The sequence below is a fragment of the Lodderomyces beijingensis genome (assembly GCF_963989305.1).
Source record: "Lodderomyces beijingensis strain CBS 14171 genome assembly, chromosome: 2".
Classification (NCBI taxonomy): domain Eukaryota; kingdom Fungi; phylum Ascomycota; class Pichiomycetes; order Serinales; family Debaryomycetaceae; genus Lodderomyces; species Lodderomyces beijingensis.
In genome coordinates this window covers 1,432,619-1,460,152 of record NC_089971.1, presented here as the reverse complement: position 1 = coordinate 1,460,152, position 27,534 = coordinate 1,432,619, and the positions used below count along the sequence as shown (strand labels likewise).

The 27,534-nt window shown below is 44.6% G+C and overlaps 10 protein-coding genes across 10 annotated transcripts; 5 read left to right on the top strand and 5 right to left on the bottom strand. All coding sequences in view use genetic code 12, as the record gives it.

Moving 5' to 3' along the window:
• Positions 1–7,249: 7,249 nt before the first annotated feature.
• LODBEIA_P17620 (uncharacterized protein) lies at positions 7,250–9,652 on the top strand (the record flags this gene model as incomplete). The annotated part of the gene is made up of 1 exon (XM_066971686.1): positions 7,250–9,652. One exon carries the CDS (start codon positions 7,250–7,252, stop codon positions 9,650–9,652), a length of 2,403 nt encoding a protein of 800 aa, XP_066828700.1.
• A 366-nt stretch (positions 9,653–10,018) lies between these two features.
• Positions 10,019–11,467, bottom strand: LODBEIA_P17610 (uncharacterized protein; the record flags this gene model as incomplete). Its single annotated transcript, XM_066971685.1, has 1 exon — positions 10,019–11,467. One exon carries the CDS (start codon positions 11,465–11,467, stop codon positions 10,019–10,021), a length of 1,449 nt encoding a protein of 482 aa, XP_066828699.1.
• Positions 11,468–12,221: 754 nt separating this feature from the next.
• On the top strand, positions 12,222–14,414 carry LODBEIA_P17600 (uncharacterized protein; the record flags this gene model as incomplete). Its single annotated transcript, XM_066971684.1, has 1 exon — positions 12,222–14,414. The coding sequence occupies one exon, from the start codon at positions 12,222–12,224 to the stop codon at positions 14,412–14,414; it is 2,193 nt and encodes a 730-aa protein (XP_066828698.1).
• An 81-nt stretch (positions 14,415–14,495) lies between these two features.
• LODBEIA_P17590 (uncharacterized protein) lies at positions 14,496–16,496 on the bottom strand (the record flags this gene model as incomplete). The annotated part of the gene is made up of 1 exon (XM_066971682.1): positions 14,496–16,496. The coding sequence occupies one exon, from the start codon at positions 16,494–16,496 to the stop codon at positions 14,496–14,498; it is 2,001 nt and encodes a 666-aa protein (XP_066828697.1).
• A 1,839-nt stretch (positions 16,497–18,335) lies between these two features.
• On the bottom strand, positions 18,336–19,484 carry LODBEIA_P17580 (uncharacterized protein; the record flags this gene model as incomplete). Its single annotated transcript, XM_066971681.1, has 1 exon — positions 18,336–19,484. The coding sequence occupies one exon, from the start codon at positions 19,482–19,484 to the stop codon at positions 18,336–18,338; it is 1,149 nt and encodes a 382-aa protein (XP_066828696.1).
• Positions 19,485–19,805: 321 nt separating this feature from the next.
• Positions 19,806–20,606, bottom strand: LODBEIA_P17570 (uncharacterized protein; the record flags this gene model as incomplete). The annotated part of the gene is made up of 1 exon (XM_066971680.1): positions 19,806–20,606. One exon carries the CDS (start codon positions 20,604–20,606, stop codon positions 19,806–19,808), a length of 801 nt encoding a protein of 266 aa, XP_066828695.1.
• Positions 20,607–21,009: 403 nt separating this feature from the next.
• On the top strand, positions 21,010–21,447 carry LODBEIA_P17560 (uncharacterized protein; the record flags this gene model as incomplete). Its single annotated transcript, XM_066971679.1, has 1 exon — positions 21,010–21,447. The coding sequence occupies one exon, from the start codon at positions 21,010–21,012 to the stop codon at positions 21,445–21,447; it is 438 nt and encodes a 145-aa protein (XP_066828694.1).
• Positions 21,448–21,455: 8 nt separating this feature from the next.
• On the bottom strand, positions 21,456–22,556 carry LODBEIA_P17550 (uncharacterized protein; the record flags this gene model as incomplete). Its single annotated transcript, XM_066971678.1, has 1 exon — positions 21,456–22,556. The coding sequence occupies one exon, from the start codon at positions 22,554–22,556 to the stop codon at positions 21,456–21,458; it is 1,101 nt and encodes a 366-aa protein (XP_066828693.1).
• Positions 22,557–24,691: 2,135 nt separating this feature from the next.
• Positions 24,692–26,350, top strand: LODBEIA_P17540 (uncharacterized protein; the record flags this gene model as incomplete). The annotated part of the gene is made up of 1 exon (XM_066971677.1): positions 24,692–26,350. The coding sequence occupies one exon, from the start codon at positions 24,692–24,694 to the stop codon at positions 26,348–26,350; it is 1,659 nt and encodes a 552-aa protein (XP_066828692.1).
• A 261-nt stretch (positions 26,351–26,611) lies between these two features.
• LODBEIA_P17530 (uncharacterized protein) lies at positions 26,612–26,980 on the top strand (the record flags this gene model as incomplete). Its single annotated transcript, XM_066971676.1, has 1 exon — positions 26,612–26,980. The coding sequence occupies one exon, from the start codon at positions 26,612–26,614 to the stop codon at positions 26,978–26,980; it is 369 nt and encodes a 122-aa protein (XP_066828691.1).
• Positions 26,981–27,534: the final 554 nt, after the last annotated feature.

Here is a 27,534-nt window from a genome sequence, read left to right as displayed (position 1 = left end):
TGATTGTCTGAGGCGCGTGGAGGGTAGAATTACAGTGGTTGTAGTTGGATGTGTGTGTTTTTTTTTCGCAGCTAGAACAATGCCGGCGTATCTTTCTTTTTTTATTTCTTGATACCGCGATACGGAAGTGGGAAGGCAGGGTTCGTTCTTCGGGAAATAAATGAAAACACACCAAAGACGAAATGTGTGACAAAGTCGAGCGTGGAAAAAGGGCTCGTCTATTGTTAGGCGGAGCTTCTTGCATCATGAGATAAGCTGTTGGACTGAGGAGGGTCAACGCAAATGCCAGTAAGTTATGGTTACTTGTGTATGTTATACCCGTACAGATAGTGGTGATCGGCTTCAGTGTCGCAAAAGTTTTGTTTCCCCGAGAATTGACGCGCCCCGATGTTTAGGGGGGCGCGTTGTGCCCCCACCTCATGGCGAACTAAACATCGCCATTTTTGCCGAATTGGGACAGCGCAAAATATATGAGCTGATGGGGTTTTCGAATTAATGAAGTAATGAAATGTGAAGAACCCTGAAGGCAAGAGATGCATTCAGTGTTCACCGTTCAGCCCTTGGCAAATCAAGGGGTTTACTGCTGTTAATTTTGTCTTTATGGGGAATGAATGTTTTGACAACGGTTTCGGTTGTAGCCTCGTTTTCCCTCCCGACTTCATCCATTCCCCATTCCCCATTTCACTTTCTCGAACTCCAACTCTAAGCAACCCCCCTACACACACACAGTTCCCTTTTTTTTTGTTTTTTTGTTATTTGCTCTCTTTGGAATTACTTTTAGGTCAAGCTGGGTTTTCTTTTTCCTTTCGGTTCCCGTTATGAGCATTTCCTTTCTTTGACCAAGAGTTACGCTCCACTTTTGAAACCTGCAAGAGACGTGGTCAAAGACGTGTTTCTTCGACTCGTGCTTCTTCTCTTATAATCATCCTGATTGTAACTCGATATTGATAGAGATATGGATGTAGATATTGATATTGATACGGATATTGATAATCGTGCTGTATGCGTGTGTGTGTGTGTGCGTGCCTGTGCCTGGGTATGTGCATGATGCACCCGGGATTGGGCCCCTGATGCATTTTCATAACTTGATAAACCCGAGAGAATCTCGATTGTTCAATTGAAAATGTAAAAAGGTACTCTATCGTCTCTTGGAACAAAAAAATATACAAAAAAGGAGGGTATGATTTACTCCGTTCCTGGCTTGTTGTACCTGAGAATGTAATTCGTAACATTTTGAACAATTGTGCCATGCTGCAGTCTGCACCCAGATTGAGCTCGCCCCTCCTCTCTCTCCTCATAATGATGCATTGTGTAGCAGGAAGATTACCTCCCCACATATGGCTGAACTAAACGATTCAAATTCTGCAAGAATCTTGCTTTGTTCAGAACTTGCTTTCATCATGTCTTGAAACTTTACAAAGAGATATGTAGCCTGATTTCTTCCGTTCCTGGCCACTTGCACTTGCAGCCGATATTATAGCTTTGAATTTTTTTGCAGCCACGTAAGCATCACGCGCTCAACCGCTCAACCGCTACTTCTTGTGGCAGCCGCTTATGCATTTTACCCAGAGAACTAAACCAACCAGCTCTCAAACGCAGATAGAGCCGTGTTTGTTTTCCCCAACCCGGCTTCATCGTCACTTGAAACATATGTAATTCAGACGTGGCGAGAGCGCGTGATTTCTTTTATCCCATTCCTTTTATAAATTCCTGCACCTCACTTATCTCTGGATGTATCTCTGGCTTTATCTCCATCTGTACCTATACCTGTATCTGTATCTGTATCTCTCGCTCCCACGCCGTCTCGCTCCTCTCTCCTAACGGATGCAATTTTTGGAAATATTCTAGACGCTCGCAAAAGATTCGCTCGTTTCGAAGCAGCTTTAAGCGAGAAAAGGAACGACTACATTTGAGACATTTTCAATGACATAGAGTTTTATCAGGGCCTTACTCCAGAAAGTAAAACAATCGACAGAGCTCAAAACAAGGAGTGGGAGTAAAATGAAAACTTGACGAGCTTTGCTGACTATTATTTTTTTTAAATGCACACACCCACTAGAGCAAGGGAATAACCCCGAATTGTGGGTGTGCTTTTTGTTTTTTTAATTTTAAATCTTCAATGGTTTTAAATATTTAGCCAGTTGACAAATATTAAATTAAAAATAGCGAGACACCACGAGGCTAAGCGTTTTCCCTTTGAAAAAAAAAAGAGCGGGAGGAGAACTCGTGTCTTCGTCACCATCGCCACCATGATGCATTAATTTAAATTCGCATTTGAAGAGAAGGAGACGGGTCGCGAAGCACAGGGGTGGTTATCATTATCTCGAATGTCTTATCTCTCAAGGTAAATAAAAAGAAAGCAAAAAAAAAGGTTGTGCTATCTCTCCCTCCATGCTGTTTTTTGCAAATCCAGTTACTAATCTGGACTGGATTGCTAACTAACTATGTATATTTTGTATATTTTTTGAAATTTGAAATTTTTGCCAAAGACAAATGCACGATAAGTTAGGGGATGGGGGATGCGAGAGAGAGGGAAGAGAGAGGGGGGGAGGGGAGGAGAAAGAAGAATAGAGGAGGCTTTATCGGCACCGGGTGAGGCGGGTAGTGGAGCCGGTATCAATGAGCTAGAAAAACAAATTTATAGTTGGAACGGACCAAAACTAAATTGGAGGCAGTGGTAAGCAGTACGAGCAGTCGAATGCAAATATGTCAAGGCTTCAAAACGGATTCCATTTCTCAAAACGTTTTTGTGCCGGCACTACCAGTGCCACAGAATCAAACAACAACACAACAACAACAACAACAACGACAACAAATTTCATCATCAGCATATCGTCATCAGATGAAATTCACACACTACCGCAGCAAAATTTCAGGAGAAAAATTTTGAGATAAAGTTGCTATCTCAGCGAGGAGGACCAACCACATCAAAACGTAAAACGTTTGTTCCTTTTTTGCTCCTTTCTTTTACTTCAACTAAAGCGAGGTTGCTATTTAGTGAATAAGACAAGGTTTTGCTGCTCTCGTCCAATTTCCATTACGAAACCGCCTAAAAAATATTTATTTCGAAGCTATAGTTGTGGCAAATTGGGTTGGCTAGGGGATTTCTAAAAAAAAAAAAGAATTTGAGAAAGACTTGCCGGGGGGGGGAAGACGATGTCTCGTCTTTTCCATTGAATTTTTTTTTAGATAATTGATCTGAGGGAGAAGGAAGAGGAGGAGGCGTGCCATGGTAGTCTTATGGAGTCCCGTGGAGCTCTAGAACTACAACAAAAAGCTCGATTTTTTTTGGTTGCAACTGATTAGAGGTAAGACGTAGGTGATCTTACATGAACAGATTATCAATAAATTTAGCTCTCGAAATAAATAATAAAACAAAAAAAGATTAATTATAAATCTGCTGGCTTTGTGTCATTCTGCACATATTCTTATGTAATTGTATCTCTGATAAATTGAGGCAATTCTGTTGAAAGCCAGACAGATATTTAGATACTTGACGTCAGGTCAGTTTCTATAGAGACCAGTGCGTGTAAGTTGAAGAAAATTATCAAGTCCTTTTTAGATGACGAAGACAACGCCGGTGTTTCTTTTCTAGACACCAGATACCTTGAGCGTAACCCACACCCACAAGCGACTCGACTGCAGGTGGATAGTGCCTGATCTCTTTCTCTCTTTCTTTTGTCCGAGAATTGTCAAATTTGAAAACAAAAAAAAAAAACCATCTTGCGCTCTCTAGCTGCGACATCAGTAGCAACATCTGTGATGTTCGCGAACCTCAAACATTTTGCAACCTCCTGTTTTCGTTTCTTTCCAGCATTTTGGTCAGAAACTTAAACCAAGTTTTCTTTTTTTTGGTTCCACATTCGGGGAAAAAGGAGAGGGGGGTTCCGGTTTCTGTCCCTACCGTGATGAAACAAGGCAAGTTCGCCCTGCTTTTTGGCAGATTTTGCTGGTGATCATAACCAACTAAATTGAACCAACGTTTTTACAAATTAGTTATCCTCGCCCCTTGTCCCAGCCTCTCTCTCTCAACACGTTTCTGGCGCTTACTCGATAGAACGCGTTCCTGTCTCAAAAAGCAACGATGAAACAGATAGGAACTGGAATTGCCCGAGTTGAAAAATCATTCTTCAGGTACGTTGATGGAAGAGGGGGGGGACTCGAATGTGGCCTTGAAGAAAAAACCCAAATCGATGGGTTTCCTCGGCTCAGGGATAAATGTCTTGGACTAAACCTGTTTTGAGGGGGGTGGTGGCCACCAAGCATTAGCTCGCTGTCAAAAAGAAAAAACTGCAACTCAAAGGGTTGAAACTTTAACCCTAGAATAAGCTTTTCCTTATTTTTTGACACCATGGATACCAATTACTCTAGATGTCGCAGCCAAATTTTTACCCATGGTTATACAAGTGTTCAAGCAATTTCGATAGCGTAGAGAAAAGACAGCAACCTTGAGATTTGATACTCAACTTTAGTTGGTCTTGGATTACAGGACTGCAACTATACGGCTCACTTTGGGCTGAGATCCTTGACCCTCGAACCCCCCTTGAACCTTGAAACTCCCCTTCAACCCTTGCGTTTTTCTCTTCAACCGTTCAGTGTGGCTAGTGAAGTTTCAAAAACAAATAAAAAATAAACTTTTTTTATTTTTTGCCACGCTCAGTTAGAGTGTACTAGCCACAATTGGTTTCAACCATGAAACCCCCTACCCCTACCCCTACCCCCCTCTCCATGAATTCGTTTATAGATCCTTGGGGAGGATTTAGCCCACAAGCCAAGAGAAACTAAACTTAAATATCTTGCTACGTCATTTCTTGACAAGGCAAAACTTTTAGCCTGCTAAATTGCGCTCCAAGAGGGAGCTGCTAGGTGAGAGGCGTGAGTAGGGAGTTCGGAGGGGAGGCTTGCACCTGCCCTCGTGTTGTAGCAGTTACATCACCATGATCGTCACCACACAATGCAAAAATTTAGATTCAATCGATGGCCAACAAAAAAAAAACATAAACCACAAGAAACTGAAGCAAAGAACGGAGATGATACACGAATGAAAACAAGTTGCACAATCACCGCTCTCTCCTCCTTCCCGGAGCTGGGGATTGCGGCCCACCGCCACTTGCTACCCGGGCTAGCTTTACAAAGCGCTCTTGAACTTTAAACCCAAACTCAATTGTCTTTCAAGAAAACCTTGCATTCCCAACCCTAACCATGCGATCAAGCAAGAAACCAAAAAAAAGGAAGAGACACTCTCTAACCCGTCAGGCTTTCCAAGAACAGACGTTGAAAAACACGGTTGAATCAAAAGTTGACCGTTCTATTATCCCGGTTGAGTTAAAACAGAACCAAAAAAAGGCCCACGAACACCACCACTTTTCTGGCAGCTTTGTCGTTGGTATACCATGAACGTGAACATGAGCGTGAACATGAGCATGAGCGTGACGGAGCGTGTGCTTCTTGCATTCCCGCTCCTTGCAAGTTGGAAAAAAAAACCCCCGTGTAGCAAGTATTCAACGGGAGCTTTCTTTGTTTTTTGTAGTTATTGCCCTCAACGGTTAAGTCTAAACTTTTTTGACAAGTTTACCTTTGTTCTTCAACATTGGGCGACGCAAACTCGAAGACTCGGTGAAGCCAAAACAAATTTGTACGCCTTTCACAAGATACAATCTAACCCTGAGCTCATGGATAATAAACCCCTTTGCAGCAAGCACTGCGAAACAGAGAAAAAAAAAAGATTTGGAGCTAGCTGCGAAGGAGGGTTGCTTCTTGCATTGGATGCATTGCCACTTACCTCCATCAATCCAGCACTTAATCCACTTGGCTAGGCTGCTTGATTCAATTGTACTTTGGGGAGAGATAACCAATTCACATCTGAGACACAAAAATTATAGCATCTTCTGGCTTTGCTTTTCCAACTTTGAACTTGGGGTTCTCTTTTGTCTTTTTTCGGAGTTTGCCCGCTTCTTTTTCTCTTATCATTTTGGAGGTTTTTTTTTAAAAAAAAAAATCATTGCAAAGGGCTTTGTTTAACATGCAAGGAGACAACGCCAAAAGCGTGCCCTAACACTTCCCTCCTCCTCATGCTTTTCCATTCCCATTCGAAGCTACAGGTGGAAAGAGACAAAGAGGGGACTAGAAGCATGGTTTGAAAAGATGCTGGCGTTGCGTGAAGCAGTGCTGGAGAGAACGGCATCTTCTGTTGTATTTTTTGTTTTTGCCCAGTACCCGCGTCGTGGGAACATAACCTCGCTGGAAAGATCCAAAAGGGGGGGAAATTTACCCCCAACTGGAGCCAAGAGCCAGGAGCCAGAGCCAGGTTATCAGCAGCCGTATTTTCCTATTTTCCCATTTTTCCTATACAGCGGCTGTAGCGGCTGGACATCCGCCACACTACAACAGAGAAAGGACGGAATGTTCCATGGCGAGAGACTAAACCCCTTTCTGAGAGTTTTTTTTTAGACAAACGACTTATGGTTAGGTCGCTCGCGAGCAGATTTAGAGCCAGTACGTTGAGCCTGTTCAACTTAGTGGACAATAACTTCGACAGTCAACATCTGTCAAGCCACTTAAACCACGTATGTAGAGCTGCAAAAAAAAAAAAATTATAAAGATGAAATAAAAAAAGTCGTAGCCCTCTACATGATCCATGTAGGCGGTGAATGTTTCAGTTTTGTGCAGGTGTAGATCGCATTTACACTTGAGCTGCAGGGAAAGCTATTCTTTTGAACAAAAACCCACATGCGTGGTTGTTTACCACTCACACTCTGGATGATCTGCAAACTGACCTATTTGAAAGGGACTGGGTGGGTGTGTATGTGTGTGAACCTGCCCTACCTCACACAGACACACAGACACACAGACACACACTGTCCCTTTCTCTCTATTTCTCTCTGTTCTTGGCTTGAAAAGGTAGTAACCAAATGAAACTCTTGAGCGGATTCCGTTCGCTTTGTTAATGTGGTTCAAATTTTTTTTTTTCTAATATAAATATCCCACCTTTCCTGCCCCTCATCCCCCTTAGCTTTCCGATTTCAATTCCATTCTGATCCAAGATTCGATCTTATTGATTCCAAGGATCAAAGAAGAACATATTCATCCCCCCCCCCCCATTTCACCAATTCACCATATCATTCAGCTGCCCAAAGTTGTGATTTATCCACCAGGTTTTTCAATTTTTGATTATTTATTTTATTTTAATATTTTTCGGTTATAGGTCCCCATTATAGAACAAAAAAATCAAATAACCTCGCACTTTGACATGGGTGGATTGTTGGATTTATTAAATGCTGATGAAGCTATCAACAGACGTCAACTTGAACAAGGCCTCGGTGCCATAGATTTAGCAGCTGGCGGTGGCTCGTCTCCATACCAAAGCAGAAGCTTGCCCGGCCAGAGTTTTTTGTCAGATCTCGGATCTGTTAAACATGTTGCGAGTCTTCCCAATCTTTGCAAAAACAACGAGAGCAACTATGTGTACCCTTCGCCCTCGTCGAGTGATAGAGCATTGAGCTCCAAGCCGATTTCGCCGCTTGAAGCAACTAGCGCCATTAGCAGCAGAAGCCCTTCATCGTCGTCGACAAGTGGAAGAGACATTCATATCAAAATAGAGGAAGGAGAGGAAGAGGAGGAAGAGATAGAAGAAGGAGAACAAACCGCTTGTGCTGCTCACGAAATTTGCAGCAACTCGACGGGTAGCAGCCCTGCACTCCCAAACCAAGTGAGCCCTTCCATATTCAATTCACACAAACCCTTGGTGCATTTAAGAGACAGCGTCCCCAAATCCAAGATTCATAAAAACATTTTGAATTCAAAGAAGTTTGTAAAGTTGGCCATTCGAAGAAAATATTCGACAAAGAGGAAAAACAGTGACACCAAGCAATCTAAATTGCACATTAAATCATTGAAAGCTGGCATCAAGATCAAGTTGACGGTGTCGAGCAACTTGTTTTCCTTGTACCATTGCCTTATCCCATTCACCGAAGAAAGAAGGTTTTTTCCCTTGTTTGATGACGAGCAAAGCTTGCACCAGCTCCAGAACTTGATTGACGACAAGTCGTGTGTTCCCAGTGGTGGCGGTGGACCCACCAACAACTGCGACTTTACCAATTGCAATAAAAACTTGGTTTCCAAAGGGGTCCAGTTGATTGATAACAATATTGTTGACTTGAGCGACTACCTGAACAAGATTATCAAGTCCTTCACCAACGAGATGAACCAGTCTACTCCGACTTTTAACTCGCTCGACACCGCCGTGAGTACTCTTTTCCAATCGAAACAATACACTTTGATTAGAATCACTAGATCAACCACCGACGATGTTCATGGAAGCTCGATTTTGAAGTTGGAAACTGCTACGCCTGGTGACTTTAACTTGATTGACGATGAAGAAAACTCGGATGAAATGTTGCATTCATTGGGTAAAGAAGGCGAAACTCCAAACAATTTGTTTTTCAAAAAGATTATCGCTAGACCAAGATACAAGAGTAACATGAAGATTTATTTTGTTCCTGAAGTGGTCAACTACTCGTTATACACCGACTTTAGATCTTTTGAAAGGGACTTGTTTAACGGAATAGTTCAATTGGAGTTTGAAAATGACGATTTAAACGATTTAAAGATTAAAAGGTGCTCGGGCTACAATAGAAATGTCTATTTTACATTTCCAGTTGACAAAGTGTTGGAGAACTACAAGAGAATGATTATCGAAAGTGGTAACCAGATGGACCTGGAAGAGGAAGAAGAAGAAGCGCAACACAAAGACAAAGACAAAGACCAAGAAGCAGCAGCAGCAGCAGCAATAAAGCAAGAAGAAGAAGAAGAAGAAGAAGAAGTAGAAGAAGAAGAAGAAGAAGAAGAAGAAGAAGAAGAAAAGAAGGTGGTTTCTAGCTCACCGGCTGTTCAAACTTTTCAACATCCCGTTGAAGTGAAGTTGGAAGCTAGCAGACTACCATCCTTGTCTCCACAACAAGTGAGACCTTTTATCCCTCAGCAATTGTTGCACAACCCCCAACACCAAAAACACCAACACCATCAGCAACCGCAACCTATCCATACTTTACAGCACAGGTCTCAATCCTTTGACTCATTTTCAAACCCGCAAAGGAACAGCATGTCCAGCGTGCCCATGTCTCGCCCACCAATTTTTTTCAACAGAATGTCTTCACAACCTCAAGTACCAATGTACAATGCACCACAACCACAGCAACAACAACCACCACCACCTCCACCGTATCAACAACCATCGCCAATCGAGGCACGAGCGCCATCCCAGGTTGGACTTCAAGGGGCACAATTGGCGCTACCTCAGGCTTATTCTGGTCCAACGTCTCCCAACGTGATTCAACTACCACCATTGAGACAATTGCCTCAATTGCCTCAATTACCTCAGACTCCGCACGGCTCTTCAATCTCTAGCCATGTTTCGGGTCCACCACCACCATTCCGTCCAACTAAGCTTCCTTCAATCTCGCTCCCTTTTGTTCCGCAATATCATCCTTCGAAACAATACCAATCTCATAGGGGAATGAGCCAATTGCTTACACCCCAACAACAACAACAACAACTGCCACCATTACAACGAGCTCGCTACATGCCACCAGCTCCTCAACCTCAACCTCAACCTCAATCTTATTCACCTCAACATCAACCTCGTCACTTTTGATGAGAAAGACTAGAAATTTATTATGAACAAACAAATATGATGACGATGATGATGATGAAATGATATGCTTAAAGAGACTGGTCTCGACTCTAGCACATTCCTATTATATTTCCATATTTTTTTTTTATTTTCAATATTTTTGTTTTTTTTGTATTAGATTATTTGTGAAGATGGGGAGGAAAAGGGAAAGCTTGAGACATTGTGTGTGTGCTTTTGTTTTTTTTTTTTTATTTCCACTTATACTACATAGATGCTATAGATGTTTTATATTTATAACTTGGTTTAATTCATGGAGGTTTGAATTTTGTTCAATTTTTCTTAAAATTTGTGCTATAAACATATACGACATAAAGTACTTTGGGTATTTCAAACTTTCAAAGCAACGTTTTCTTCGGAGATATGGTTTTTAAAAGGTTCCAATGCCTTGGCAACGTCATTTTTGACGAATTTTTCCGTTTGTTGAGGAGCTCTTCCCACAAATGTGCTTGGGTCCAACAACTGGTCCAATTGGCTCCAAATGGGCTTGAAATATTCGGTATTTTTGACTCTTTCAATCAAGTCGTTATCACCACCTTCTTGCTTGACAACGGCGGAGGCTTGGTGCGACAAGACTCTAATTTCCTCGTGGCACTCTTGTCTTGAGCCACCTTTTTCCACCATGGCCATGATGATATTTTCAGTAGCCATGAATGGCAACTCCGAGTTGATTCTACGCTCAATAACCTTGGGGTAGACAACTAAGCCAGAGGTGATGTTGAGCATCGTGGACAAGAGAATATCAACAGTCAAAAACGCCGAGGGCAAACTGATTCTTCTGATTGCAGAGTCGTCCAAAGTTCTTTCAAACCATTGCACTGATGCAGTTTGCACGGCATCGTTGTATAAGCCGCCAAGATGTCTGGCCAAGGAACACACACGTTCGCATCTCATGGGGTTACGCTTGTAGGCCATGGCACTCGATCCAATTTGCGATTTTTCAAATGGTTCTTCAATTTCCTTCAAATTGGCCAACAATCTGATATCGGTGGCAAACTTGTGTGCCGTGGCCCCAAACGAGGCAAGCGGAGCCAAGACATCGATATCAATCTTACGCGAGTAAGTTTGCCCCGTGCATGGGTAAACGGTATCAAAGCCCAAAAGCTGAGTCACTCTCTTGTCCAACTCCTCAACTTTATCGTGGTCGCCATGGAACAAGGCCAAGAACGATGCTTGAGTACCCGTGGTACCCTTGACTCCCCTCAAGCCAATATCGTTTCTGGCTCTCACCATGTTTCTCAAGTCCCACAAGAGTTCCTGTAACCATAAAGTCGCTCTCTTGCCCACGGTAGTCAATTGGGCAGGCTGGAAATGGGTCCACCCCAACACGGGCAAGTCCTTGTACTGCAAAGCAAACTTGCTCAATCTGTCGATAACATTCACCAACTTGGGAATCAAAACGTCGTAAGCGTCCCTCAAGAAAATCAAATCGGCATTATCGGTGACAAAGCACGAGGTGGCTCCCAAGTGGATAATACCAGCGGCCTCGGGGCATGTCTCACCAAAGACATGAACGTGGGCCATGACATCGTGGCGCACTTTGCTCTCTTCCACCGCGGCCTCTTGAATCTCCTTGTCGGTGATCTCCAAGTTACGCGACATCTGCTCAATGGCCTCGTCTGTGATCATATCGAGACCCACCTCTTGCTCCGCTTTGGCGAGGTTGAGCCATAACTTTCTCCACGTGGAAAACCTGTTTCTCAAGGAGAAAATGCGCGACATTTCCTCGGAGGCATATCTCGATGACAACGGAGTTGAATACTTATCGAAGTCGGACATTCTGTTCTGCGAATTCGTATGGCGATAAAAAAGCGAATATCAAGTCAATTGAATCAATCAAACTAACAATTGGTTGGTTGTAAAAAAAAAAACGGGGATGCAATATAAGCTCTACAAGTTTTCACCTGGGCCTCTTTTTTTTTTTTCTCCCCCCATCTTGGGTGGTTGGAATGGCTTGCGTGATGGGATGCATCTCATTTTGCAGATGGCTCAAATTTTTTAATAAATTATTCAATTTTTGACTCCTACTGCAGCCCGAGTGTTGTCTGGTTTTGTTTCGCAGCCGAGACAGGGACGTTGTATCTCGAGCTTTCAACCGGCTCGTATTCGTGTAACCCAGTCGTCACGGTAGAGGCTAGAGACTTTTGGCTTACGTTGGGTATATGGGAAACCTTTTCAACCATTCACCTTTAATCAAATTAGCTGCTTCTCCCTTGCGCAAGTGAACAGCGTCCACGCCGACAATAGCTCCACCCGCTCCACCCGCTCCACCCGCTCCACTCTCCCCCTTCTTCTTCCTTGTAATCTGCTCCCATATGCTTCACATCCCTACGCAATGAAGATAGCAGAGATGCCTTCTTCAGAGTATACAAATTTCAAAAGTCGTGCCACTTTGGCGAAAAAGAGACTTGAGCTGCGTTGTTCCAACGGAGCTCCACCCCTGCAACTTTCACCAATTTTACAACCAAAATTCCACTTCACCACCTTTATATTCTCCAAGGGCCTGTAGACTCCATATACACATATACATATCATGGTTGAGGAAAATGAAACATCGCATAGCGAGATGCAGGAAGCACTGGCTTCACCAGCGGAAACAACGCCACCATTGAAAAAGCAGAAACAAGCTTCCGCTGCCGCAAATAACAAAACGAGTGAAACACGGCGATTGGCTCAGGCCTCACGGACACTCAAGGCGTGCGAATTGTGCCGCAAGCAGAAAACGCGGTGTTTCAGGTCTCCGGAGAACCCAAACTCGTGCTTGAGGTGCCGATTCATTAGTAAAGTTTGCTCGTTTGAAGACGAAGCTTCGAAAGAAGCGGACGGCTTGAGAAGCTCTTCGGATACTGCGGTGGATTTTAACAACAACACTGGGAACAACACAATCAACGGAAATGGGGACAAGTTGGATATGATCTGGAATGGCGTACAAGAACTCATCCGAATATGCAAAGGGAATCAAGCATTGCGCGAAATGATCGGCCGTGATTCTCGGTTATCTTTCGGTGCTGGTGGTACACTAATACCGAAGAATAATGGTGGTGGTGGTGGTTCCAGTGTTCATTCAAGATCCAACTCAATGTTGCCGATTGGAGATATGGACCAAAACGCACCAATTTTTCAAGCTTCTTCATCGACGTTGAAAACTTCTCCGTTTGCTATTGTGAATCGAGAATGCGAGTTTAAACCCATGAGCGTTAACCCTACTCCTATAACTAGCTTGTTCACGTCGGCTCGCACTGAACGAGGCGGGCCTAGCCACAATAGTCTACTAGACTTGGGCATTTTGACCGAGGCTGAAGTTGTTGACTTGATTGAAGATTTCAGAAGAAATTATGGCCGTTGGGTTTCGTTTCCTGCGTCGCGGGCCACTGAGGAGTTGGTGCTTGATTTGAAATACAAGTCTCCATTGTTGCTCACCACGTGTTGCTGTATGAGTATACGATATTCGATTCACGATGATGAAGTCAACACGGAGAAATTCCGGCAAATGATTAGAGTGTTGATCCACGATTTGAATCAAGCGTTTTTGAAATACACTTGTTTCACGGATAACGAGTATGGGTTGGTGGAGTTTTTGCAGAGCTTGGTAGTGCTTAGTATCTATGCAACTTCAATGTCGGCCCTAGTTGCTAGTGTTGCTCAGTCGGATGAAGATCCCGAGCTTGTGGGGTTTAATTTGGACCCGTGGCAATTATCGAGTGTCGGTATCACTACCTTCTTGACCAAATCGACTTTTCAACTATTTAAAACCACCGAGAGTTCCGCAAGCGGTGGTGGCAGTGGCAGTGGCAGTGGCAATGGTAATGGTGGTGTTGGGGTTAGTAGCAGTAGTAATCTAGGGAGAGGTGCACCGTCACCTCACGCTGCTAGCCCAGCCATGGGACAATATGAGACGCTAACTATACTACGAATCTATAACCATTTATGTTTGGTGCACATGGTAAACTCGGTCTTTTCCGGAAGAATGGCCGTGTTGGACGACGCTAGGATCAGGTATTGTAGCTCAGCATTGAGTTTATTCAACGCCACCAACTTCGACGGCAGAATGGTTGCCGAAGTAGGAGTTCTACAAACAGCCTACAAGTACCTTCAACTTGGCAACGACGAGTCGCTCAAGAGACTGCCTTCACTAATGGAAGCCGATTTCCAAATCGTGCTCAAGGATATGGCCGAATGGCATCAAAACTGGGACTATTTGCTTCAACAACCGGCATTGCAATTCATTGAGTACACATATAACTTTTGTTCAATGTTGATCTACTACTTCCGCTTATTTCAGAGAACCGAAACCGAGGCAAACGATGCTGGTAAAAAAAAAATGATGGACTTGACTAATGCTAACCAAGTCTTATCCCAGGCTCTGGTTGAAGAGTTGGTCAAGATGTACCTGCATTCCCAGGCGGTGATTTTCCACATCAATGCCATAAACAACGATCTGTACGTTGCCTATTTATCCGACCAGATCCACTTTTGTGCCTACTACTGCGGCATGATATATATCAAAGTCGCGGCGTTGTTGGTGGAAAAGGGACAACTGAGCTCACTTTTGGAAGCAAAGGAGTTGACGACGAAAGCCGGCCGCAATAAAGTGCTCAAGACTGTTGAGCTCTTGACTGATAAGTTTAGTCGAATCATCATGAAAGAAGGCGAAGATATCATCTCCAAATTCGCCAACAGCTTGGATTTTTGCCTACAAGAAGTGTCCCATGTTTTTCTATACTAGGATGAAACGGGAGGAATAAACAAACACAGACAGACACACACAGACACGGACACATTCTAATCTTATTTTTATATTTATTTTTTATTTGAGATGGCCTTTGTAATTACCTTCCATGTAATCTATATGGACAAATGCTCTTTCAACCATGGGCAAGCTCTCGATACTATACTGTAAAGCCTCAGCAATGTCGTGGCAGTCCTTGAAACTCAAATTGAACTTATCATTAGCGAAAACAACATCGATTTCCACGTTCAAATTGTCGCCCACATGGTAAACTTTCAACGCGGTGACGAACTTAATGGGTTCGGCAAACCTCAATGCCATGTAAAGTATCACTTTATACTCCAACGGATCAGCCACGGCACCGGTCAAGTTGTTGATGTGTTCAAATGCAGTTTTGCCCCAACTGAAAATGATATATACGGATAAAAACAACGCGCCCAACGGATCGAACCACCAGATATTGAGAATGTGGCCTAGCCAAGGCATCAATAGCGAAACGGTGTTGAACACGATATCTGTCATTGCGTCCTGAGCCAACGCTTGCACCGATGACGCAGCGCTCTTGGAACACCATATCCAGCAACCTAGTTTGGCAACGATGGTGATCAACATGATTGCCACTGCGTCCAACCCCACCGTGGCCGGCACTCGTTGTTCAGGGGTACTGAAAAATAGCCGTTTAAACGATTCTTGGCCAACTTGGAAAAAGGAAATAATGATGATGATTGAGAAGATTAGCACGCCAAGTGGCTCGAGTCTTGACCGGCCAACGGGGTAGGCGTGTTCAACCTCATGGTTGTTTTGCGCGGCGAGCCTATTAACAATGTAGATGATGAACGTGGACATAAAATCCAAGATGGAGTCCACCAACGACGCAGCAATGGACAAGGAGTTACTCAATAGCGTAACTATGATTTTGCCGATCAACAAAATAATATTGATTAGGAAATTCACCAAGATGGCCTGTAGCACAGCTTGACTATCTTCTTCTTGGTTGAAACCGAGAAACTTGCCCCCGTCAAGGTCGACATTTCCCGGGACATCGTAGAACCTGGTGTATTTTGCCGCGGCAGTGAGCTCACCAACACGTTCCAAGTCCTGAGAAGCTATAAACGGGCTCTTGCCGTTTGGCGAGTCTTCTAACGTGCTCCCGTTCTTGGTGTATCTGCTGGGGCTATTGTGGCCGGAATTGGAATTGGACTTGACGCTTTCGTCAATCTCCTCGATGTTGTCCAACGCCACCCGTGTGGCATCATTGCTATAGTTACTCAACATGTTATAGTGGATCTTTCCGGCATCCAAAAAGTTGTCAATCTCTTGGAACTTGGTAATCAAGTAGTTTTGCTCCGTGTAGAATTTGCGGAGCCCCTTGTTTTTGATGTCTTCTGGGTCATCCTTGTAACACGCATACCAATTGCAAAGAGGCTTGACATTGCCAATCAACCTCGAGGGCCTCAAGTTGTTGACGATATCGATTATGCTCAATCTCCGAGGCTCGTCCGTGGCAAACGAGACGCTGCTTCCATTGACATGGCCGCCCAACTGAGGAGTGCTTCGATTATTGGCGACATAAGTGTCAAATGGCGAGTTTGGGTTGGTGACGGAGTGGTGGCTCGATAATAAACGCTGGTATAGCGGTCTATCGGGAAATAGCCTCACGTATTCGTTAGCTGAAAACGAGTAGCGGCGTTTCGAATTCGACCGCGCCATTTGGTCATCATCGTAGTCGTCGTCGTGGTCATACGAAGGAGCCAAATTGCTCAACCCGGTTCCAGAGTGAGGCCGGTGTAGGTCGGGTGACCCCGACCCCGACTGCGGCAATGGCGGTGGCTGTGGCTGTGGTGAGTGCTGCTGGAATGGTAAGCTAGACAGTAATGAAGATGACGAGTATGGGGCATGTCTTAGATTGCTATATGAACTTCGCTTGTTTATCGGTGAATACTTGTTGACACCATTCGCTGACGTTGATGAAGAGTCTGAGTTATCCGACCCCTTGCTGTTGCTATTGTAGTTGTTGGTGGTGGTGGTAGTACCGAGTAATGGAGACGACTCACATACACTCGACCCAGACACACCCATAACGACACTATCTGCGTGATACGTAAGGTGATTCCCGTGGTGCTTACCTGTACCTGAATCCTCTATCTTGGCAACGAAATCTCTTTTCAAGGCAACTCTGCTCCTCGGCCTGTGCTCTCTCTAGCCTGAAGAAAAACCTTTATGGGTATATATACAGACAATCTATGTACTGCAGCTGATGAGAGAGCGTCTAATGTAACCAGGGTTAAATTTCACGTTTTCGAAGAAATTTGAAGTTGCCATACAAATCCGCTTCTCAAGGCAATGTGATAACAACGATGATGATGATGATGAGAAAAAGCGAGGTGTAAGCTTGCTTCGCAAACTGCTACCCAGGGGGGTAAAGGGGTGGGATTCTTTACTTACCTTTGGTGTGAGAAAATATTTTTCCAATTTCGAGCTCAAAGTCCAACTGCAACTACAACAAGCTCGCTAGCTTTTTCACTCGTGTGCTGAGGTTAGGTTAGGTTAGAAGTTGCATTTGAGAGAGTGTGTGTGTTGTAGTGTGTGTGAAATATCAAGATCCTTCGGAGTTTAAAAAGTTAGGGGTGTTTTCACTCCCCTGAAAAAATATTCAAATCTCTCTGGATCTGTAGATTATCTTCCCTTTCTTTTTTGTAATGGGTCACACCGCCAATGGGACTGCCCATTGGACCCGTTGAGGTTCAAAGCCCACTCTGCGTTGGGGGATGATAGGGTACTGCTTGGACGGACTGGCAACAAGCTCTGCGTGGCAAGTCAACGCCTGTCCTTCTGCCCAACAGCGTCCGTTCCAACATCATGACATTGTACGGGACTTAAAAGTCCGCGTATTCTTTCCGCAAATGTCTCGTTGCATCATCACGTGACCTGTGAGATGTCTCACTGGAGAAAAAATCTTCAAAAATTTCAACACTCTGAAACTTGGAAAACTTTACAACCAGCTTTTTTTTGCAACAGATTCACTATTCAGTAAACTAAATCATCGATGGTATGGACAACCCGTTGTCGATACGATCATGACTTACTTGGTATGCTAATCAGTCCATCGACGCTTCTATGTATATACATAAACATATATACATATACGCAAAAAAATGATTAAAATCAATGATATTTAACTTGAACTGAGGATGTACATGCAGGACATATCGTTAAGGAATTCTTCGTTTATGATTTGTATTCATATAACATATGTATATATGTGAGCTTGAGAAACACTTTGCCAGCTTGATATTAACCATGATTTAGTATGTTTTATTTTCTGCTTTTTCCTTCGAAAAGAGGACACTTTTGAATGAAAAAAAATGATGAATATGTTCCTACATTTTTTCTGTCCGGTGAATTTCGTGATCCAATGGATAATACAACATGCATCACCATCTGATTTTTTTTTTGGTCTTTAGGAGGTCTTTGAAGCTTATGGAAAGCTGGAAGTTGGCGAGGCTCACTTACTAACTATGAAATAAAGGGTATGTGGAAACAAAGTTTTTGCAAAGTCGGGTGAGAAGGGGGGGGAGCTCATGATTTTGATGATGAAAAAAAGTATTTATTTCAGTTCTGCTTCTGAACCAAACTAGCTGAAGATAACTCTATTTACCAAAGCTCAATTTACTGATCAAATATTGTGAACCCCCCCCCTCCCAGCAGCATTTACCAGGAGGAAGCTTTCTTTTTACTAACTCGCAAAAATTAGATTGAACAGTGATTGGGAATTACTGATTGAAAGAAAGGCGCACTTTCTCAATGAGCTAAACTTGTTAAAAAGGTCAAGGTTTTTATCTCTAGTATATAGGATTCTACTCTCAAATACAAAATGTTTCTCAGAAGGTTAAAAAAAAAAATCGTTGATTATACCCTCTATACGTTGAAAATAACAACTTTTCCATCGATACCCGATGTTGAGACTTTTCCAGGAGCAAAGTTCTTGATACTTGCAATGGTGTTTTGATGAATAGTGCTCAAGGCCTTTGAAGCCTTCAGAGAACCACCGCTAGGTTTATTAACTCTTCCCTTCAAGTCCATCTGTTTAAACATGTTCAAAGCCTGGTGCGAAGAAATCTCAGCGTCATCTTCGTCATCGGCAACTTTGGCTGGTTCTTCAGTCAAGTCCTTTTGCTCTTCAATCTTGTACGCCTCGCTCCAGCCGGAGACATCGCCTTGGAAAACAACCAAGTTACAATTGAACCCACCGACAACAACCAGATTTTCCCCCGTCCACACCACGGACTTGAACGGCAAATAGTCCGTCTTGACGTTCCATACTGCTTGCGGTGGTTCTCCTTCGCCTGCAGGGTAAACCACCCCCAAGCTAGAATCATGCGAGACCCAAGCTAACGCATCGCCCAGGGGACTAAACTTGACGCCGTGGATCCAGGCCATCGTTTCATTCGTAAAGTCGCCGCATAGGGTCTGGAACGGCAACTTGGTGCCCCATAGAGTCGGCTCGGGCTTAGCGTCGATCCCCTTGATGTATCCACTGAATACACGCACGTGGCCATCGGTGGAGCCACACGCTAAGAGCACGCCGTTGGGGTGCCAGTCCAACGTGGTGATGGTCGACTTGATGGGTTTCTTCAAGTGTTTCGAGATCCACCAGTCATTCTCGGCTTCGTAGTAGCATACAGCGATGATTCTATCGCTGGACCCAACGGCAAACTTGGAGCCGTCGGGCGACCATCTGCACACGGTGGCCGCGCGGTTGATGCGCAATAATACGAGCGTGGGTTTGAATTCTCCGTCCTGGTATTCCCAGACTAAGGCATTGCGGTCCTGCGAGCAAGTGAGGATGCGGGTGCCGTCTGGGGAGATGTCGACGGAAGTGACTGTCTTGTCGTGGTCTCTCAAATGCGCAATCAATTGCGGTTTAGCGCTTAGGTTCTGGGGGTTGATCTTGTAGATTTCAACTTGGTTTTCCTTGGTTACTGCCAAGATGGTGCGGTCTGGCGAAAAGACGTGGTCTTTGATGGGCAAGTGGCCCAATTGATAGATTGCGGGAACTTTTGACATTTCAGTGGAGGTGTTTGTTAAGAGCGTTGCTGTTGTTGTCCAGGAGTGTGCTCTCTACTGAACTTTGCCGGTTGATGGGGGTAAAGGGGATGGGCGGAGTTGAAATTCGTCGAGACTTTTTTTTGCTTTTGTTGTAGCTGAAAGAGAGATTTCGTCGTACCGCCATTTCCGCTATTACCCACCACTTAACATAACTGCTTAGGAGGTTCTACAATTTTGCAATAAATACCAAGTAAACTGGAGGTAATAAAAAAAAATTACATATAGTCTCTACACTTCGTCCAGATCTCCACACGGACTCTAACTACCTGCATGCATCGCTTATTCATGACGTTCACTCCATTGTTTTTCCCGAACAAACTGTCTCGTTTTTGACCAATAATGCTGAACCTTGGGGTTTTTGATCTTCATAACTTCCCCATCGAGTCTGTCAACAATAGCACCAAACAAATTGCCAGTCTCGGTGTTGTACAAGATCCTCAACCAGTAGAAAATCAAAAACAAGACCAATTGGAACCCGGAACTATTCCTAAAGAACAAAGTTCTCAAGACCAAAATCAAAATCAACGCTAACTCATCATACGCGATAAGCGACGCCAAAAAATCCTGTCTCTTTTCCACAGCGTGCACTTTCTTCATCGAGCCCAAGTGCAAGAGACTAATGAGAAAAAAAGGCACGATCTTGAACACCGACTTGAATGTGAAGCACCAGACGATGGCCAAGATCATGTACTGGAAGTTTTGGTGGCTGAGTAAGGTAGCTATCGGGGGCAAGAAATGTAAGCCAAACTTGTGACTGAACGTCGCCGTCAATGCAATGAACCCACCGAGCAACGCTAACCTGTAGGAGATGGAGTTGATGTAGAATTTATTGGGCAACCAAAAGACCTGGAATATCAACGATATTGTACCAAAGACCAAGGACGTGGTGTGGCCTGCGAGCCAGACTTTGTACTTCATTTGGTTGGTGTTGGGAGGCGCTCTCACCAACTTCTTCTTCATCTTGTCGCCCGCTGCCATTTTGTTTGTGGGCATGCCCGGCTGAGCTTCATGAGGAGTCGAGTCGCTGACCCCCTTTGAGCCGGCGGTCTCCTGAGGCTGGACTTGAGTAGCTGTAGACATCTCTGAAATTCAATTGACTTGCCCCAGGAAAAGAGCTCGTCTGGAATTGAAGTATACAAACAAAGAAAAGCACAAAAAAGAACTGGGGACGGGAAGAATAACGAGCAAATGGATGGGATGGTGATGACGATGGTGTGCTCTCTCTTTGTTTGGTCACCAGTAGCAATCAGATTGGAAGGGGAGGTTTGCAGTTTCAAGTGACATATTATACTCGCATGGCTATATGCAGGTCTCAGCATCAGCTATGCCCGCCGCCGCACTGCCTGCCTATTTTGGGCGCGAGCCGCACGGGAAGTATCAACAGGGGGGAGACGCGGTCAAAGCGTATTATCGCATAACCACCACCACCACGAACTGCTAACCCCACATATCACCAACGGGAAGCAAACAGCAGACAGCAGAGATGGCTACGTCGAATCGAGATCCGGAACCCGAGGATTTGCAGCTAGTAGACTACTCGCAAATCGCCCATCTAACCCACTTGGAATCGGCAGTATTGACAGAGTACCAAAACATCAACACCAACCTCGTCAAGATCAACCGGATACTAGAGTCGTTCATCGCCAAGGACGATCCTCGCAATGCCAGTGTGCGACTAACGCAGAACTTGCGCGAGCTCGAAACAAAGATCCCTTTGGTGTATACCTTGTTCAAGAGTGCCGTTTACGCGTTGTATACGCGCAACGACGAAAACTCGGAAATCGAAGATGAACACGATGAGCGCGATGAGCGAGACGCACGCGATGAGCAAGAGGAGGAGAAAGGAACTCATGAACTACTGAGCATATCCGATGCAGATGCAGAGGCAGAGGCAGGTGCGGAGGCAGGTGCAGATGAATAAGGGCCACGTTAGACGATTTTATACTTGGTGTCACTATATACAAGATCAACGTTGCATAGCTTTATACCTCGATTAATCGACGGGTGATCGAAATCAATTGTGCCCTTGTAGTGCAATTTACCCACTTTATCGCCCAGTTGATCTTTGACTGTTACTTGGTGCTGGAAGTGTATCTCATAGTATCTGTGCTTGTTGTTGATTTCAAGGGGCTCCTGATCCAGTTTGGCTTCATGGAGGACTGCATCGGGTGCATTATCCAAGGTTTCAAAAGCGCCGCTAATGGAGTTGATGGAATCGTCCACCACGGATTTGAAGTTGAATATTTGAACTGCCCATTTGATCCTGCTGATTGTGGCGGTGCCGGTGGTGTTGGAATCGAGATTAATCTGCAATCCTGATACACTAGGATACTTTAGTTCGACCCGTATATCCATGACGCTATCGCCAGTTTCTATAGTCAACGGTAAGCCGAATATTTCTCGAATTTTCTTATTCATGGAGATTTTCTCTAGTAAACTATAGTGGACATTGGTGTTTTCCAATTGCTTCAAATATGCATCAATCTCTCTCTTGGTTATATCCTCGGGGTTTGTATGGCACATTTGGGCAATTTCAGTCATTAGATACTCGTAGTATTCCTCGTCCAAATACCGCACGCCTTGAGGAAAATGAAACGTTTTGCGGCGGATCAAGTTTGGGTTGAGCCAAAGCGGAAGAAAAATAGATCGCAGTTTCTTCCTCTTCTTCTTGTTACTGCCATCTTCTTCCTTCTCTTCGTTGTGGAATTTGAATAGCTGAACTAGTAGGTAGAAGAACATCGAGAGGGATGACGACGTTGCTATAAGGATGAAAATGGTTCTAAATGGCAATTTCCTCGAAGCCCCTAAAGATGGTGAAAGTTTAAGCCTGGACTTGACTGCATTGTGGATCAATTGGTTGTGATATCGCGTTGAATCCAATTGATTTGATGGTGGTTGTCCTGGTGGTGGTGGTTTATTCTGAAAGTTGTTGTAGAATCGTACAGTTCCTAATGCTGTGGCTGCGATGGATCGGAATTTCAAACATCGATTCAGCTTTAACCATGGCTGAGTTGGGATTGACCGTAGCATTCTTCATTTAGTATTCATCAAACCTATTCATCCGAATTTTGACCACTTTGCAAAGGGGAAAAAGAATGGGGAAAATGGTGGCAAGTGTTTTTGCTTTTTTTTTTTTTATTTCAAAATGAATGAAAAACCTGGGGCGGTTTTAGGGTTTGAGGGATGTGGGGACGAGATACATCTATCATGGAGGAGAAATTGCTCGATACATGAGCCTACAGCACTAACTACCATTACCACCACTACGACGACACTTTCATTTCATCCAAATCTTTATTCATCAAAACTGGCCCAGTCTATTCTACCACTACTGTCTAAACTTTCAAATTGTCTAATCAAATCTTGAGTAAGATCGTCTGCTTTGTCTGTTTTTGCCGTATCATCTGCCCCTGCTGTCTGTGCGGTTCCCACCTCTCCTGTCCCTGCTGTCTCAGTGGACTTTGTGGAGTTTGAAGAAGATACGTTGGGTTTTTTGCGAGCACGTCGTTTATTACCAGATGAAGGCAAGGCAATCCTAGCAGCTAGTTCTTTAGCAGCTGGAGTTTCAGGGCCCCGAGGCAAAAGCGCATCTGATGTCGATCGAGGCAGATCAGGCACCGTAGATGTACTTATCCCCGAAACCTTGTCATGTGGTTTCCTGCCATTGTGACCGCCTCTATGCCTGTTACTCCCTCCCCCATGTCCATTATGGCCACCACCACGTGAGGAACCGTGCTTGTTTCGGCGATAAGTACCTTGTCGTATCTGACGATCAAATTCTTCTTGATCACGATCGGTGAAAGGCACAGGCTGGTTCTTTTTTCTGCTGTTGCTGCTGCTGCTGTTGGTGTTGGTGGTTGTCGAGATGCTAGGTTCTTTAAATGTCGGTTGTGCAGGGTGCCTTTCTTCTTCCACACTAGCGGTGGCCCATTTTGACACTAACACCATCTTTTGAAGCGGCAACTTTCGTTCGTGTATTGAGATTTTGTTTTCGCGTAAAACCGCTTTATCGTCTTCGGGTTTGAGGAATCCGTTCTGGGAGGGGAGGGTGCTGGCTGGGGGGAGTGATGGAGAGAGTTGTGATGGAAGGAGATGGAGAACGCGAAAAATCGCCGTGGAAGCTGAATAGGGGGTGGTGTTTAATTACCCCCTTCCCTTCCGCTCCAACGGGTTCATCCCTCATCCATGCAGACCATATGGAACCTGTTCTTGCAAAAGTATGGAAAAATTTCCTTCGTGAAAGTGATTTTAGTTACAGATGTAGTCACGAAAAAGTGAGTGATAGCACGGTTGATTGGTGTTTAGACCCCACGTTCGAACAAGACTCTGGCTGGAATCCACACTACGTGGTGGTTCTGCTCTCACACACAGCTGGGGCTCCACCGTCCTGATACATTTTTCTCTTCATTCCCCTATACCGTTCTACTGAAAAGGACCCGTATTGCGTCGTTTTGCTGCTTAATATCATAAGGCAAAAGCAATCGACGAAGAGGGTGTTAGAGTTCTCCAGATTCAACCCGGTTGTGCCAGCGAAAATTCTAGAACGAGAGATTTCCATTTCACCAAACACACCGTCGGATTTTTCACTCAGATCAGATTCCATCCAGATTCCAGACCCCTGGCCTTATGACCCCCCTGGCCCCTATAAGTCAAGAGTAGATAGGTCTTTTATATATATATTTCGGGGAACTTCGTCTTGCGCCATAGTACTCCAACCGGCGGGCACTCATCACCCTTGAGTGACGTGAGGGGGTTTTCTATTTCCACTAATTCCGGAACCGGTTCTGGTGGGAGGACTTAGCTTGCTCTTTTTTTTTCCCGTCTCGGACCGTGCGTGTGTCGGCGGAACCGTAACAGTTCCACCTCCCTTTCGCCCCGGGGGGCAAGCAGCACGGAGAGAAGAGGTGGGAAGTGGAGGGTGAGGAGGAGTAAGTAAGCGCGATTTGAAAATGCATGAGTGTCTGTGTCTGCATGTGCTTGTGCGGTAGTATTGGCCGTAGTGGTGGTGGTGGTTGTTGGTGTTTAGTAATTGCTCAGAACCCTTTTCGTGAAATTCCCCCCCCCCTTACTGCTTGCATTATTCAGAAAAAAAACACCCTCCTTTCTACAACAGTTTTCATTTGCCCACCAAGTCAATTGAACGCCCACAACACAGACAAAAAACCATGGCTACCTCATTCAAATTAGCAACGGACTTACCCGCTTGGAAGCAATTGGAACAGCTTTACCAGACTCGGGGTAAAAACTTCAACCTCAAGCAGGCTTTCGCCGAGGACCCCAAGAGATTTGATGAATATTCACGCATCTTTACCAACTTCGATGGGTCCAAGATCCTCTACGATTTCTCCAAAAACTTGGTCGACAAGGACATTTTTGCGAAGTTGATTGAGTTGGCCAAAGAAGCAGGCGTGGAGAAATTGAGAGACGAAATGTTTGCGGGCGACCACATCAACACCACGGAGGATCGCGCAGTGTACCACGTGGCATTGAGAAACAGGGCCAAGAGAAGAATGCCTGTTGATGGCAAGGACACTGCGCAGGAGGTCGACGATGTCTTGCAGCACATGAAGGAGTTTTCCACTGCGGTTAGAGACGGCTCATGGAAAGGGTACACGGGAAAGGCAATTACCGATGTGGTGAATATTGGTATTGGAGGCTCCGACTTGGGACCGGTTATGGTGACCGAGGCCTTGAAAGCTTACTCCAAGCCGGGCTTGAATGTCCATTTCTGCTCCAACATCGATGGTACCCACATTGCTGAGATTTTGAAAAACGTCAATGCCGAAACAACCTTGTTTTTGATTGCTTCAAAGACTTTTACCACTGCTGAAACCATCACCAATGCCACGTCGGCCAAGAACTGGTTCTTGAAACACACCAATGACAACACCGAGGCTATAGCTAAGCATTTCGCTGCCTTGTCAACCAACGAACCAGAGGTTACCAAGTTTGGAATCGACCCAAGCAACATGTTTGGCTTTGAAAGCTGGGTCGGCGGCCGTTACTCTGTTTGGTCCGCTATTGGCTTATCGGTGGCCATCTACATTGGGTTTGACAACTTTAACGATTTCTTGAAAGGTGCTGAAGCAGTTGACCAGCACTTTTTGCATGAGCCTTTGGAGAACAACATCCCCGTGATTGGAGGCTTGATTTCCGTTTGGTACAACAACTTTTTTGGAGCTCAAACTCATTTGATTGCTCCCTTTGACCAATACTTGCACAGATTCCCTGCTTATCTCCAGCAATTGTCGATGGAATCCAACGGTAAATCTGTCACTAGAGCCAATGTGTTTACCAACTACCAAACTGGTGCAATCTTGTTTGGTGAGCCAGCAACAAATGCTCAACACTCATTCTTCCAGTTGCTCCACCAAGGCACAAAAGTGATCCCCGCCGATTTCATCTTGGCTGCTCAATCGCAAAACCCAATTGAAAACAACAAGCACCAAAAGATGTTGGCCTCGAACTTTTTTGCTCAATCTGAAGCTTTGATGGTTGGTAAGGACGAACAGCAAGTTAAAGCCGAGGGTGCCTCTGACGAGTTGGCCCCTCACAAGATCTTTAGTGGTAATAGACCCACTACATCGATCTTGGCCCAAAAGATTACTCCTGCAGCATTGGGCGCGTTGATTGCTTATTATGAACATGTCACTTTCACCGAAGGTGCAGTTTGGAATATCAACTCATTTGACCAGTGGGGAGTGGAATTGGGTAAGATCTTGGCCAAGGCTATCGGCAAAGAGTTGGAAGATAAGAAACCTGTTGCTAATCACGATCCATCTACAAACAGTTTGATCAACACTTTCAAGGAGTGGGAAGAATAACTATCCCCGGCAAAGTTGTGAAAACTTAGAGTACCAACTTTGATACCACTGCGTGATAGACCAAAAATCTGATTTTGAAAGTGTTTAATTGTATTTCTTTTGTATTGACCTCAGTTTTAAGTAGTTTGAATGTACTTGAATCTTAACCCCTCTGGCTCAAATAAAAAAAAATGTACATTTCGCAACTCATTTCGCCGTTGAAAAAAAAAAAAAAACAACCAAACCCGCAAAGATAATCCTCATCTTGATCTTCCATCCATAATGTCAGACGCAGAAGATATCCCACCGGAAGAAGACCTAGAGAACCCCCTCCGTATAGTCTTGGTGCTAGACGAACCGACATCAAAGGAGTCGACGATGGAAGAGAGATTGCTCGACTCGGTGCAAACGTTCGACTCGGTGAACTGCTTCTTTGATGCATTCGATGAAGCTGTCGCGATACCCAATGATGGACATATCAAGTATGAAGTTGGCAGTGATGGGCTTGTGGTTATTATTGTTGACAATTGCGAGCTTATGGGTTCTGTGTTGGAGTTTGTTGATTCGTATGAGGCTGGGGATGAGGAGGAGCACAATGGCGGTGAGACGACGACGACAACGAAAAAGAAGAAGACGAAGAAGAGTGCTTAGGGTTGTGTGTCCCAGAGATGATAATCCAGATAGCCCAGATAATCAAGATGATAATCCAGATGATGGTCAAGCTGATGCGTTTTTGGATGGGGAACGCACCTCTTTGCGTTGGGGTTGGGATCTTGAGGAGTACACTAGAGACTCATCCGCTGGCAAACCCTCGCCATTTGAGCTCTAGCTACACTTTGCAGCGGAAGAAACCCCCGTCGGTATTCACAATTGCTCACAAGTTCTGCAAATAGACCATTTCGCAGGGCCCGTGTCTAAAAGCTTGAACAAAGGCATCTTCCCGCCCTAGAGATTGACGCTACGTAGACTCTCCCAACTACATACTTATCTCCTAAATAGACCAAACGTATAAATTAAAAAACAAACACCTTTAGCATGTACGAATTGTGCTGAAACCCCGTGCTGAGCTCGGGCTCTCTCTCTTTTTTTTTGGTTTTGGGAGTACAGCCGAGCCCACTGCAAACCCACCCGAACAACAATCCAACACACAGATAAAAATCTCGGCCGTTCAACACCCCAAATTCCCACCACCACAACAACCATCA